Raw genomic sequence first — 13585 nt, 5'->3', positions numbered from 1 at the left:
TTAAGTTTGCTGGGGTCAGGGTGAGCTCACCTGCGGCTCAGCAGCGACCCCTGGTGGCCCGAGGAGGCTCCTCCTCCCCACGTTGGGGCCGCTTCAAGCGAATTCTCCACCTTCCTCCCAGACCTGAGGGGCATAAGGGGGCCCCTGCAGAGAAGACTGCGTGTGCATCCAGGATGCTAATTCTTCACCGAAGCCTAGAAGGATCCCTTCCCTCCTCTCTCGTCTGCACCCTGCATGTAACTTCCATTATAAGACCACCGCGATGGGTCCTCCAGGAAGATGCCCCTGCTCCCGCCAGAGCTGGCTCCACCCACCGCTTGTGGAACTGGAGCAGAGGGAGCTAAGTCAATCCCCGCAGGGACAGGACGAGCGTCCCCACGGATTGCGCCCAGGATCTTAGTTGCCCGGGGTCCCAGACTTCTCTCTCCTGTCTTCTTCCCGCGATTCCCAAGGCGCTGTCCGTGACGCCTCTTAGGGCACTAAGGATTGGAGACCTAGTGACCCGGGCCCTTCCCTCCGAGGACTCCACCCCTACACTACCCTTTCGTCTCTGGTCCCGCCCTTTTCTGTCCGCAAACCGCGATGGTCTTGCCTCCTCCCATTGGCTCTGGACCCAACACGGCCCGCCCCCTCCCTCCCTCTAGCCCCGCCCCCTACCCGAGATGGACCAGCCCCCGAGGCCCTAGCCTTCGTTTCATAAGACCCGCCCCCTCGCCTATAGCCCCGCCCCCTACCCGAGATGACCCCCGCCCCCTGACTGCGCCCTGGCCCAGCTCCCGAGGCCCTAGACCTCGTATCATAAGACCCGCCCCCTCGCCTCTAGCTCCACCCTCTTCCGTGTGTCCCCGCCCACCTCGAATCTGGCCCCTCCCCTCACCATTGCTCCTGCAGCCTTCCCCGGTCCCCCAGTGCCCTGCTCCTCTCCTTTCTCCGGCCTTCCGAGGGGACGGACTCTCTCCCCACCGGTCACGGTCCCTCCCCTCCCAACCAAAGGCCCGCTCGCCGTGGCCCCGCCCCCTGCCTCGCCCCGCCCACCCGACAAGCCCCGCCCCCCGCGGCCTCTACCTTTGGCGTCTTCCCGCGAGAGGCGGCAGGGGTGGTCTGCGGCTGACGGCCGGTGGGGCCCTGGGTCAGAGGTCCCGGCGGGCCCCGCGGAGGGCAGCGACGTGACGGTGAACCTGCGGCTCATGGTGCGGAGAGGCGCCGGGCCACCGGGGAACCGGCCCGGATCGCACAAGTGGCCGCAACCCGGCTCTGAGAGGCAGAAGGAGCGGATTCCCCCTCCCCGCCGGCCGCCCCCCGCCGGCCGCGGCGCCGCGCCGGGTCCTAGTGCCCGCCGGACTGTGTGCCTCCTTGTCTGGCCATGTGGCTCTGAGGCCTTGGGCTCTCAATTCCGCGGGAAGCGCTTGAGGGTCCAACCCGCTGTTGAGAGCCACCCCGGCACCAGGTGTCCCCGTGTGTGGCTCCTAGAGCTCGAGTTCTCTTCGTCTAGGTCTCCTGAACTGGATTTCGTTCACTCAACACATCTTGATAGCGCGCCTGCGTTTGCAGCACTGGTTGGGGCCCTGGGGATATAGAATCGGATGAGATGAACTGGCTTCCTGTCCTCGTGGGGCTTACATTCTAGTGAGTGAGAGGAGAAAGATTACAAGTGAGCAAATGCATAGACAAGACAGTTTGAGATTGTGGTATATGTTAAGAAAAGGTGGGGTCAAGGGATAATGACTAGGAGGAAGGACTACTTTAAGGGATGGAGTAAGAAGACCTCTCAGAAGATGTGATATTTGATTTGAGCCCTCACAGATGGGAAGGAGCCAGCTAAGCAAAGATCTGGGGGAAGAGCCCTCTAGCAGAGAAAATAGCAAGTGCAGGGGCTCTAGGACAGTTCGGGGAGCAACAAGAGGGCCAGTGTGTCTGGAGCAGAATGAATGGAGAGGTGAGCGATGGGGCAGAGATGAGGTGGGGGAGAGGAGAGCAGATCATACTGTGACTTGAAGGCTTTGTCGAAGACTCTGGGAAGAAAAGCCATGGGAAGTTTTTGAGTAGGGGAGCAATGTGCTGTGACTTACATGTTAACAGGATCACTGGCTGCTGGGTGAGGACTCAGCTAAGGGCAGGAGTGGAAGCTGGGAGTCTAATTAGGAGGCTCCTGCAACCACCAGGTAAGAGGCGATGATCTCCAGGCTGGGGTGGTGGCAGTCCAATTCCGGATACATTTTGGAAGTATAAACCTACACGACCTGCTGCTGGATTGTACATTGCATGTGAAGGAAAGAGGAGTCAAGGAGGGCTCCTGGACTCTCATGCACTGCTGGTGGAAAGATAGTTGGGCAAAATCACTTTGGAAAATTGTTCAGTCAGCTAAAGCTGAGCTTAGACATTCCTGTCCACTCAGCAATTCCACTCCAAGGTTTGTGCCCCAAAGAAGTGACAGCTCCTGTTCACCAAAAGACATTGACAAGATTGTTCATAGCAGCATTATTCATGCTAGCCTCAGATTGAAAGTTACCCAAGTGCCCATCAACAGTAAAATGGACAAATAAGCAGCGGTACATTCATAGAGTGAGTACCATAGTGGGAATGAACAATCGTATAGTTCACAAACAATATGGATAAACCTGACAAATATCATATGGAACAAAAGCCAGACACAAGAGTGTATTTGTTGTTCTTTCACTAAGTCATGTTCAACTCTTTGCAACCCCATGGACTGCAGCACGCCAGGCTTCCCTGTCCTTCACTATCTCCCAGAATTTTCTCTCAAGAGTCTTCTCCAACACTACGGTTCAAAAGGGGTGAGGGGGTAGTGATTAAAAAGGGGCATGAGAAAGCTTTTAGGGTGCTCAGAGTATTTTATTTCTTGATTTGGATGTTAATGAGACAGTCATGTTCAGTTTATGAAAATGTATTGAAATGTACACTTATGAAGGGTTTACCTGTCTGTATGTTTGTTACATTACACCAATATTTCTCAACTTGGGGCACTGTTCCCCACCAAGGAACAGTTGGCAATATCCAGAGACATTTTTGGTTGTCACAACTGGAGGAGGGTGGTACTGGCATCCAGTGGGTAGAGACTGTATGGCCTTGAGCCACAGATTCACCATCATGTCCCTTCACTCGCCTGTATGTTAGGGCCCACAATAGAGGGAGGAAGACTGACCCTAAATGGGTCTAGCATCTGTCCATGGATCCCACTACCTCCTGGAGGAAGACATCAAGCCTCCCACAATGTATGGACCGTCCCCTAAAACGAAGAATAATTCAGTTCAAATTCTCAGTAGTACCAAGGGTGAGAAACTGTGTGCCAGGATAAGGAGCTTAACAGCGCCCTAGATTTTAGGGCTGATCAGGTGTTACATTTGATTGAGGGCAGATGATGTTGTCTTTTATTAACGTGGTGACTACCCATGGATGAGTGTGTTTGGAGGGTGGAGCCCAAGAGCTCAGTTGGAACAGGTAGGTTGAGATGCCTCTTCGGCACCCAAGGATCATGTGGAGTCAGCAGTCGGATGTCTGAGAGTTCAGGGGAGAGGGTAAGGCTGGGGGTGTACGTTACAGAGTCTTCAGCAGAGAGATGCTATTTAAAGCTTCGGGACTAGACGAGATCACAAGGAATGAGTGTACAGAGAAGACGTCAAGGGATTGAACACAAGGGCATGCCATCATTTAGAGGCTGGAAAGCAGGAGATCTAGCCAGTGAGAGAGGAAGAGAACCCAGAGAAAGGGGTGACCCAGAGGCCAAGTGAAGAAAAATTTCAGAAAGAAAAGGCATTATCCACTGAGTCCAACAAGCCAAGAGATAGCATGAAATGAGCCCAGAGAAGTACCCACTGCATCCGGCTAAGGAAGATCACAGGTGTTAAAGAGAGTGATTTCAGTGGAGGACTGGGGTGGGAACTAGGCTGCAAACGACTGAGGCGAGAATGGGAGACAGTGAGTCTAGACTGTGCTTTGGGGAAGTTTTCCTGTAGTTGGGGGTGGGGAATAGAGAAATGGAACAGAACTGAGAGAGAGAGAGAGAGGTCCAAAGAGATTTTAAACAAGTGATATTAAGGAACATTTGTATTCCAGTGGGAGTGGATCATTCCTGAGTGAGAAATGGGTGAGTTAGGAGAGAGGGCCCCACCCACAGAAATATTAGGAGAAAGTTCTCTAAAGCTTTCCTTAAACTCCCACTTGACCCTGGGTGTGGATGATGATCAAAGCTGACCAAGGCCATCACCTGCACTCACCTGCAACTACCCTTCAGTCAAGTTCCTCTGCTTTCCTAGAAGATCAAAACCATCCTCCTCAGCCTGCCACTTTGACCCTCTCTCATCTAGCACAGACCACCCATCCCTACCTCAACCATTCCAGAGCCCTCTCTGCTCACACCACACATTGGAGTTCTGAGCCATTTCTAGTTGCCCCAAATGCCCTCTTCACTGGTAGGACTGAAGCTGAAGTTCCAATATTCTGGCCACCTGATGCGAAGAACTGACTCATTTGAAAAGACCCTGATGCTGGGAAAGCTTGAAAGCAGGAGGAGAAGGTGATGACAGAGGATGAGATGGTTGGATAGCATCACCAACTCAATGGACATGAGTTTGAGCAAGCTTCGGGAGTTGGTGATGGACAGGGAAGCCTGGCGTGCTGCAGTCCGTGGGGTCACAAAGAGTCAGACATGACTGAGTGACTGAACTGAACTGAAATGCCCTCTTGCTTTTTTTTCTCCTCCCAGCTTTTGCCCCAAGAGCTCACATTCCAATCCTAGCGTCATCACTCACCAGCTCAGAGAGTGCAGGTGAGCTATGTAGTTCTGTGCCAGCAGTTATCTCGTTTATAAAGCAGGGGAGGGAGTGATGGCAAGAGTAATAGTACCTCTAAGATTAAGAGCAGTACCTGTCTCATAGAGTTGTGATTTGTTTTTTTTTTAACTTTTTATTTTGTATTGGAGTAGAGCTGATTAACAATGTTGTAATAGTTTCAGGTGGACAGCAGAGACTCAGCCATACATATATATGTATCCATTCTCTCATAGGGTTGTTTTAAGGACTGGCTGTGTTAATGCACTAAAGCATGTGAAACAGTGCCTGGCATATGGTCAGTGCTGTCCTAGGAGTAATTCCTATCATCATGTATATCACCCGGATTTTCGTTATCCACTGCCTTCTATCTGTGTACTTAGGTTGTTGCCAGTTTCTCAGTCTCTGAACAGTGCTGCAGTTTACATTCATATACATGTTGTTTTGTGCACACGTGGGTGAGGGTTAGAGAGTAGGAACATATTTAGGCTTAATGGTTAAGACAGTCCTCCTTGCACAGGAAGAAACTCTTGCTCACCTTTCCAGATTCAGTTCAAGCTCAGATGTCATCTTGGCTGAGAAATATTTCCTGACTTTAACCACAACATGCAGAATCACGCACACACACACACACACACACACACACACACACCATTATTCTAGACTAAAGGGTCACACCTACAAGTGTGATACCACCCCCACCAGCCGCAGAATCATCACCCTTGTAACTAAGGTGGACTTTCTGAGAATGGAGATGGAGTTTGGAGCCTGCATTTTAAGCAAGTTTTGAGGGCTCTCATGCACCTGAGAATTTGAGGGCCACTGAGAGGTCCTTGAGGAGAGAAACGTAATTCAACTCATTTCTCTATCCCCAGGACCCAGCACAAGGCCCAGCTCTGTGTAAGGGCTCAATAAATGTTTGATGAATGAATATTAGGCTGGCCATTTCCTCGGCTATAAAATAGGAATAATTACATTATACCTTCCTAATAGGAAGGATTGAACGTTAATATTTATGAAGTGTTTCAGAACACCGCCTGGTGCATAGTAAGCTCTCTGCTGGTTACATACATACATACAGGCATGCATACCATACATAAACCTGCTCCTCAAGGTTAAAGAATCCACATTTATTAAAAAACATTCTAATAAGAAAGGAAGGTGGGAAGAGAGGGCCCAGCCCACCTCCCCTCCTCCTCGTCCTTCAGAACGGATCCACCAGTTGGGATCCGGCAGACTGGCTCATTCCCTATTGGGAGGGTCCCCCAGGGGGCCCCCACTGCAGTGCTGAAGCAGGCTTGGGAGCCCTAGTCCTCAGGGCACTTCAGGAGATCGAAGGTCACGTAGCCCACATAGTCCACCTGATTCACCTCATTCCGGGAACTCACGCGCCAGTAGAAGTGATCCTGGCAGAAGTAAGCTTTCTCTGCAAGGAAGAAAGCAGACCAAGAGGGGTGATTCCAGCTCTCTCACACACACGGACTCAAACAGGAGTGTGGTCTTTACAATCATGCTTCCTGCTCTTTCAAAATCTTTCCAAGGTTTCCATAGGACATGTCTGTTCCCCACCCCACCCCGGAGATGCTGGAGGGCACAGATCTCCATGTCCAAAGCACTGGTACAGGGCCTGGCACACAGTCGATACTCAGACCAATTCATTCAACAAATCCCATTCATCCATCTAACATTTATACCAAGCACTGTTAGAGGCACTGGGGATACAGCAGAGGGAAAATGCAGGCATGATGTCGGTTCTTTGGGTGCTTACACGCAGATGGGGTAAGACATATGATTAACAAGCAAATGCATAAGTAAAAGAGGTTGGTTTTGACAATAGAGAAAGCGATGAAGGAAATGTAAGTGAGCAGTCGAATGAATAGATAACGAGGGCCAGAGAAGGCCTCTCTGAAGAGGTGGCCTGAGTGCTGAGACCTGAAGCCTGAGAGGGAGGCATCCCAGTGACAATCTGGGGAAAAAAGCTTCCAGGCAGAGGGAACAACTGGCACAAAGGCCCTAAGCTGGGAATGACCTTGATGTGTTCACAGAACAGCCAGAGGCTGGTGTGAGTGGAGCAGAGCAAAGGGAATGACAGGAGTAGTGGGAGGGGATGGGGAGGGGGGAGGAGAGGGGTCAGATCAGGTTGTATTACTTCCTTTGACCTTGCATGCCCTCTCCCTCCTAGCCCCTCCCTACTCTCAGAAAATATATTTGAAGGTATTGGACAACCAGTGTGGCTTGGACTAGGGTGTCTGCAAAGGAGGTTTTGAATATTTTGGAGGCTGAGCCAACAGCAGTTGTCCACTGATTGGGAGTGAGCAGTGGGAAAGAGAAAGAAAGGGTTAAACTCCAGCTACCATCCCCATTTTACAGATGGGGAAACTGAGGCTCTGTGAATAGCAGTGACTTGCCCAAAGTCACACACACACATCTATGAAATGTCTTATCACTGTATCCCCAGTGGCAGCATGGTGCCTAGTATATTACAGGCACTTGATAAATATGGTCTAATAAAGCCTCCATGCAAACCAGGTGTCCTGTGCTATGGGGGAAAGAGCTTCCAGCTGGGAAGCAGGAAATCTGGGTTCTAGCTTTGGTTGTGGCCCTGTGTCCTCAAATGGTCTGGGAAGATCCCTGCCTCTGCAGGGAACTCATCAACGCGGGGCATTTGCCTCAGTCTCCACCGGCTTTTTCTTTCTGGCTTGGAATTTGACCGATCACTAAGGCAGGGGCTTCCCTGGTGGCTCAGATGGTAAAGAATCTGCCTGCAATGTGGGAGGCCCAGGTTCGATCCCTGGATGGGGAAGATCCCCTGGAGAAGAAAATGGGTACCCGCTCCAGTATTCTTGCCTAGAGAATTCCACGGACAGAGGAGCCTGGCGGGGACAATCCATGGGGTCACAAAGAGTCAGACACGACTGAGCGACTAACGACACAGGGTAGGGGAACCTACCATGGGAGGTATCTCTGGGAGGGATCCCCCCCGACCCTGGCTCTCAGCCCTCACCTTGGTACTGAAAGATGTCGTGCGTGCTAATGGGCACCCCGGGGAACATCTGGTCCACGGGGGTGACGCTCTGGGGATCCACCTTCTGTGTCTTCACGTCGAACCTGCAGGACGGCACCGAGGAGACAGGTGCTGAGCCGGCGGGCAGGCGGATGGCGCCCGGGCTCCCCCTGCTGGCGGTCCCCGGGAATCTCACCTCCAGAAGCTCTGCCCGCTGAACAGCAGCGCCTTCCCCGCAGGGCGCGGGAGGGCCCCGGTGACCTGGGCCACCTCCGGGCCCAGGCCCAACTTGTCCAGACGCCTCGGGCCTAGCACCGACGCGCCTGTGTACACCCACACTTGACGCCCTGCCGGAGAGAGGCTCACATCGGTCTGGGGGCAGGGAGTGGGGTACACCCCCACCTTGAATGTCAAGAGGGAGAACGCAAGGAGGCCTTTCCGAGCCAGGCGTGCCCGCAGTCTCTGTGCCCAAGGAGCAGAGCCCCTCGGTAGGACTGTGCCAGGGTGCTGTGAGGAGGGCTGAAATTCAGTCCTGCTAAATTTGTTCAGGGCTTCCCTGGTGGCTCAGACGGTAAAGAATCTGCCTGCAATGAGGGATACCCGGGTTCAATCCCTGGGTTGGGAAGATCCCCTGGAGAAAGAAATGGCAAGCCACTCCAGTCTTCTTGCCTGGAGAATCCCCATGGACAGAGGAACCTAGTGGGCTACAGTCCACAGGGTCGCAAAGAGTCGGACATGACTGAGCGACCAAGCACAGCACAGGGGAGGGAAGAAGGAAACTAACCAGAGAAGAAGAAAATCTTCTCGGTGAGCGGATCCTCGAAGGCGGAATCCAGCTTGCTGGGCAGCGCAGGCCACGTGCTCTTGACAAGGAAGGGACCCTGCACCCGGCGGCCCCCTCCCTCAGAGAGTCGCCAATACTTCCTAGGGACGCGAAAAGGGAGGGGCGGGGCACTGAGCTTGGAACCGACGGCCAGTGGGCGGGGAGTCACAGGCAGGTCCAGCCTCCAAGCCCCCGCCCACGACCGCACAGCCCCGCCCCTCACCCAGCCTTGAAGAAATGCAGACGGTTCCGGATCTCCGCGATGGCGTCGAAGATGTCCACGTTGCAGACGTCCTCCGCTGGATCCGGGGACTCCGTCGGGGCCGCAGAAGGGCCAGCCGTGGGAGGACCCGTGGGGCCAGCTGCCGGGGGCCCCGTGGGGCCAGTAGTGGGGCCCTCTGAGGGGCGGGCGGTGGGAGGGCCCGTGACGCAGACCGTGGGGGGAGCGGTGGGCTGGGGTTCGGCGGTGGTGGTGGTCGGAGGCCGTGGTTCAGGTTCAGGGCGAGGACCTGAAAAGAGATACCGCGTAAGACAACCCTGTTCCTGCATCTCTGTGCCTTTGGAGTATCTGCTCCCCAGTGCCTACCTGGAGGTCCCTGGCGCTCTCCCCACTTCAGATGTTGGAGCCTTCCTTCCCCCAACCCCGGGGCTGGCAGCTTCCTTTCACACACTCACCCCCACCCCCAGGCTGGTGGCAGAGAAGCCTTTTTGGAGCTCTCAAACTGGGTGCCAAACAGTGCTGGGAGATTTATAAACGCACATTAGCTCCTTTGATCTTCAGAAGGGGGAAAAAACAACTATGAAGCAGATTCTTTAATATTTTCATTTTTTTGATACTAATTATAATAAGTGGTGATAATAATAAGACTATCAAACATTTATATGGTGCTTGCTATATGCCAGGCGTTATTCTAACTCACTTAAGCCTCCTAACAACCCCATGAGGCAGGTGTTAGCCCCACTTTACAAATGAGGAAGCTGAGGGGTGAAGTAACCTATCCAAAGTCATCTAGCTGGATAGTGGCTGGACTGGCTTTTGAACCTATGTCCCTCTCACTCTAGAGTCCAGGCTCTTTATCACCATCTCCAAGCACTGACCTGTCAACAGTTGTACCCACCGGCCTCAAGGGCTCTCAAAGATAGATATCGGAATTCTAACTCTCCCCTCCTCCCTATTCTCAGAGTGCTCCGAGCCGGCAGAACCTAGCCCTTCCCTCTCCTCCCTCTATCCCTGCCCCCACGCCCTCACCATACAGATACTGGATGCCCTGAACATCGTCTCTATGCAGCGGGTGGTCCTCGGTGAATCTGTACATGGGGTACATGAGCGCCTCTGGCACGGAGGAGTGATCTAAGCCCAGCGCGTGGCCAAACTCGTGTGCGGCCACAAGGAACAGGCTGTATCCTGGATGAAAGAAGGGAGCCTGAGACGGGAGCCCTGGGCCGAGCTCCCAGCCCCGGGCATCCCTCCCGGTCACCAATGCCCTGGCTGAGGCCGCAGCCTCGGAACCTCGGCACCCCGCCCACCTTGATCCGGGCAGAAGCCCCACTTCTTGTCTTTGTCGAAGTTGGAGGTGGTGGCGCACCAGAGGTGCCCATCATTGCGACCCTCTCTGGTGCAGGCCGAGTATTCCTTGCCCAGGAAGGTAAAGGGGAAGACGCACAGCTCCCCCGCCGCGTTGCCCCCGGTCACCGTTGCATCGACTGGAGAGACCAGAGCCTCGGGTGAGCCAAGTGGAGGCGGGGTGTGGGGGGCAATGAAGAGCCAGGGGCGGGCCAATCGAGGAGCTAGAGAAACTGGGAGGCTTATTTTAAAAGCCCAGGGTGAGTGATGGGGCACCGCCGACATCTGGCTAGAATGATGGGCGGGGCCTGGGGATCGCAGACCTAGGAGGAGGCTGCAAGCCTGGCTGAAAGGCCAAGCCTCCGCGGATGCGGCGGCTGCATCTGGAAGGCTGGGGGAGGAGCTGCGGTGACGGTAGGCCAAGTCAAGGCTGTCCTGAGCACCGACAGGAACGGGAAGACAAATGGATGGGTGGAAGGGCCACGCTCAGGAACCAACGCGGAATGAGGGCGCGAGGCTGAATCAGTTAGATGGGTCAGACGTACCTCGGGTCGGGCAGAAGCCATAGAGCTTGTCCTGGTCGTAGTTGGCGGTGGTGGCGCACCAGCGGTAGCCGTCGGAGCGACCGTCGGAGGTACAGGTGGAGTACGAGCGGCCCTCGAAGGTGAATGGGAAGACACAGGGCTTGCCGTCCGCATTGCCGTCGTTGGTGTAGAGTCCTGGGAGACCCACACGATTAACTGAAGGTGCCGCGAGTTTACTGACCCACGAGCCACCTGTGTCCTCCTCCCCTTTCTCGCCTCGGCTCACAGATGAGGGAACTGGGCCCAGAGAACAGAAGAGGGGTTCGCAGGCCACCCTCAGCACCAGCGGCAGAACTGGGATTAAGAGCCAGCGCTCTGGACCCTCGGGAGGGTGGGCACTCACTTTCGCTGGGGCAGAAGCCGAACTTGCGGTCGGCGTCGTAGTCGGCGGTGGTGCTGCACCAGAGCATGTCGTCGGAACGGCCGTCCGTGGTGCAGGCGGAGTAGGAGCGGCCCTCGAAGGTGAAGGGGAAGTGGCAGGCGGCGCCCTTCGCGTTTCCGAAGTAGGTCGGAACCACTGCGGGAAAGGGGGACTGGGGTCAGGGGGACTGGTGATGCGCGTGAGAGGAGAAGGGAGTGGGGGCCGGGGCAGCTCGGGGTCTCACCAACGCCTTTGCCCAGAGACCACAACTCTTCATCGTCGAAGTGGGCATCTCCCTGAATGCCCGGGCCAGGAGGAAAGGCGTGTGCCAGGAGCCCGTTCTTTCCATCGAAGGGATACCCATCTCCGTGCTCTGAAGTAGCGGGTGGAGAAGAGAGTGAGCCGCGTACGGTTGCGCAGGTTGTGCACTGCCCAAGGGCCTTGGCCTAACTGCGGGCTAAAATCCGGCTTAAGAGCCGCTGTCCAACATTTGGTGTCCCAGTGCAGTGAGGTGTCGGTCAGGAGGGGGCGCCATAAGGGCAAACGGCCGCCAGGGCTTCGGGGACAGGCAAGAGAAATCCAGGCCCAGGGCCTCCTCTCATCTCTCTTTGATCCTCCCACTTCTGTCCCCATCTCAGATTTTCCCGGTTTTCCCCTTCTTCGCGGTCTCACCTCTAACACCAAACTGGATGACGATGTCAGCTTCGCGGCCATACACTCGAGTGAAGGTGAGCGGCGTCACCGCGCTCCAGAGCGCGAAGGCGCGGGCAAAGGCGTCGTCGACCACGTCGCGCGGCAGGTCTTCCGAGTAGTTTTGGATCCTGGAGGGGAAAGACAGGAGGATAAAGGGCAAAAGTAAGAGGCAAAAAGGAGCCGGGGCAGCAGCGCCACCCGGTGTCTTTGCGACTTCAGATAGACAGCGCTGCCTGCGCTCCACGCTTTCAGCTTGAAAGCACTTTCAGACGCATTTTTCTGTTTGGAGTCAGATGGCGAGGTCCATTTCCCCCGATGGAGGAGACGGAGGCTCCGAGGGGGAGCCACTTGCCTCAAGGCGGGCACATTCAGTGAAAGCCATGGATTGGCCTAAGAGGTACGTGTTCCCAACGGGCGGCGCGCCGAGACCCCCTCTCGCCACCCTTTGCGCCTCGCTCGCCCCGCGGGGCCCAGCCGCGCACCAGTAGGTGATGTTGTGGTGGTGCCACTTGAGGTCGCCCTCAAAGGTCTGGAATCTGCCCAGGTCCGGGACGCCGCAGCGCGGGGCTCGCATGGCGTTCAGGGTGGTGCTGTCCAGCTCGCCAGTCTCGGGCAGGGACAGGCGCCGCTGGAAACGCAGCAGAGCTCGCCGCAGGGACTGACCGTCCTTGCTCAGCTCTGCCCCAGGAGTGTAGCCATAGCGGTACAGGTATTCCTGTGGAAGGAAGGGCAGAGATGTGGCAGAGCCCCAAAGCCCTTTCTCTGCCCTACTGGGCGAGGACTCCATCCCTCCCGACTCTCAGGGACTAGCAACAAGACGCTGTATCCAGTACTTGGTACCCTGGATACCAGGGCTTGTGCCCACCCCAAGAATCTCCCCTCCATGTGGACATCCTCAGCTCTGTCCCACTCCAGGATGCCCCTGTGCAGTGCCTACCTCAGGGCCCCCTAGGGTTTACCCCTGTCCACCCTCAGCCCATCGCCACTCCAGAACCTTCCAGTGCCCCTTCACCATTTCCCATTGCCCATCTAGGAAACCCTCATTAGCCTGTTTCCAGCAGTCCCTCTCCAGAGCCTCCGGGTGCCCGTTCTCAGTGCTCTGTTCTCTGGAGGTGTCCATCACACCTCCCCCCAACAAGCCCCAGAGTGTCTTGTCTGAGATCCCGCGCCCTTCCTGGGACTCCCGGCCAGCCGTTCCCAACTCTAGATGGGGGAGTGTGCCTACCTCTGCCAGCTCCCTGTTGGTGAGGCCGTTTCGTTGTTCTCCCGGGAAGACCACAACGGTGGGCTGGCGTGCTCTGGGGGCGGCAGAGCAGCAGGCGAGCACCAGGAGCGCCAGGACCAAGGACTGCCGGGGGCTCATGGTGAGGATAGCACTTGGTCTGGCTGCAGCTGCCCTCCTGGGGGCTTTAAAGAGGCTGTCAACTGAATCAGTGACCCCGCCCCTCTCTGACAGGCCACTGGCAAGAGCTGACTCAGGGGATGGCATCTGTGTGTGTGTGTGTGTGTGTGTGTGTGTGTGTGTTTTGGGCAGTCCCAGCATGAGAAGGCAAGGAAAGAGCTTACACCACCTCCCCCCTCTCCCTCCTGCCCACAGCCCCCATTGCCGAGTCAGGCAGGACCCCAGACCCAACAGGAAACCACAGGCCCACAAGGGAAGGATTGGGTTTTGCAAACTGCAGAGCTTGTGAGAACTGCATGAGAGGGAGGGAGGGAGGCAGGGCTGGCTGGAGGACTCCCTGAGTCCTCCATCGGAAGACCCCCGAGAG

General features: G+C 55.6%; 2 protein-coding genes across 5 annotated transcripts in view; both read right to left on the bottom strand.

Moving 5' to 3' along the window:
• Positions 1 to 1310, bottom strand: part of SLC12A5 (solute carrier family 12 member 5) — a 36792-nt gene extending 35482 nt beyond the window's left edge. The window contains exon 1 of one of the 3 annotated variants that reach the window (XM_081561064.1): positions 1066 to 1310. In XM_081561064.1, the coding sequence (XP_081417190.1) occupies positions 1066 to 1189 (124 nt within the window). In that variant the 5' untranslated portion in view covers positions 1190 to 1310. Of the gene's footprint in view, positions 1 to 877; positions 1000 to 1065 lie in introns of those variants that run through there. The other 2 variants (XM_081561065.1, XM_081561066.1) reach the window with 2 other exon arrangements.
• A 4586-nt stretch (positions 1311 to 5896) lies between these two features.
• Positions 5897 to 13200, bottom strand: MMP9 (matrix metallopeptidase 9). Of its 2 annotated transcripts, none has more exons than XM_081561069.1 (13): positions 13042 to 13200; positions 12299 to 12531; positions 11796 to 11944; positions 11368 to 11496; positions 11106 to 11279; positions 10724 to 10999; positions 10142 to 10318; positions 9864 to 10019; positions 8838 to 9123; positions 8576 to 8715; positions 7988 to 8138; positions 7792 to 7895; positions 5897 to 6213 (listed from the first exon to the last, which is right to left on the bottom strand). In XM_081561069.1, exons 1-13 carry the CDS (start codon positions 13177 to 13179, stop codon positions 6095 to 6097), a joined length of 2232 nt encoding a protein of 743 aa, XP_081417195.1. In that variant the 5' UTR covers positions 13180 to 13200; the 3' UTR covers positions 5897 to 6094. The 2 variants fall into 2 exon arrangements, with proteins under 2 accessions (XP_081417195.1, XP_081417196.1); XM_081561070.1 differs by having other exon boundaries at positions 10724 to 10897.
• Positions 13201 to 13585: the final 385 nt, after the last annotated feature.

Source organism: Giraffa tippelskirchi, chromosome 13 (assembly GCF_054371585.1).
Source record: "Giraffa tippelskirchi isolate mGirTip1 chromosome 13, T2T-mGirTip1v1.2.pri, whole genome shotgun sequence".
In the NCBI taxonomy this organism is placed as follows: domain Eukaryota; kingdom Metazoa; phylum Chordata; class Mammalia; order Artiodactyla; family Giraffidae; genus Giraffa; species Giraffa tippelskirchi.
Note: the sequence above shows the minus strand (reverse complement) of the source record. Positions and strands in the feature narration are given on the sequence as shown.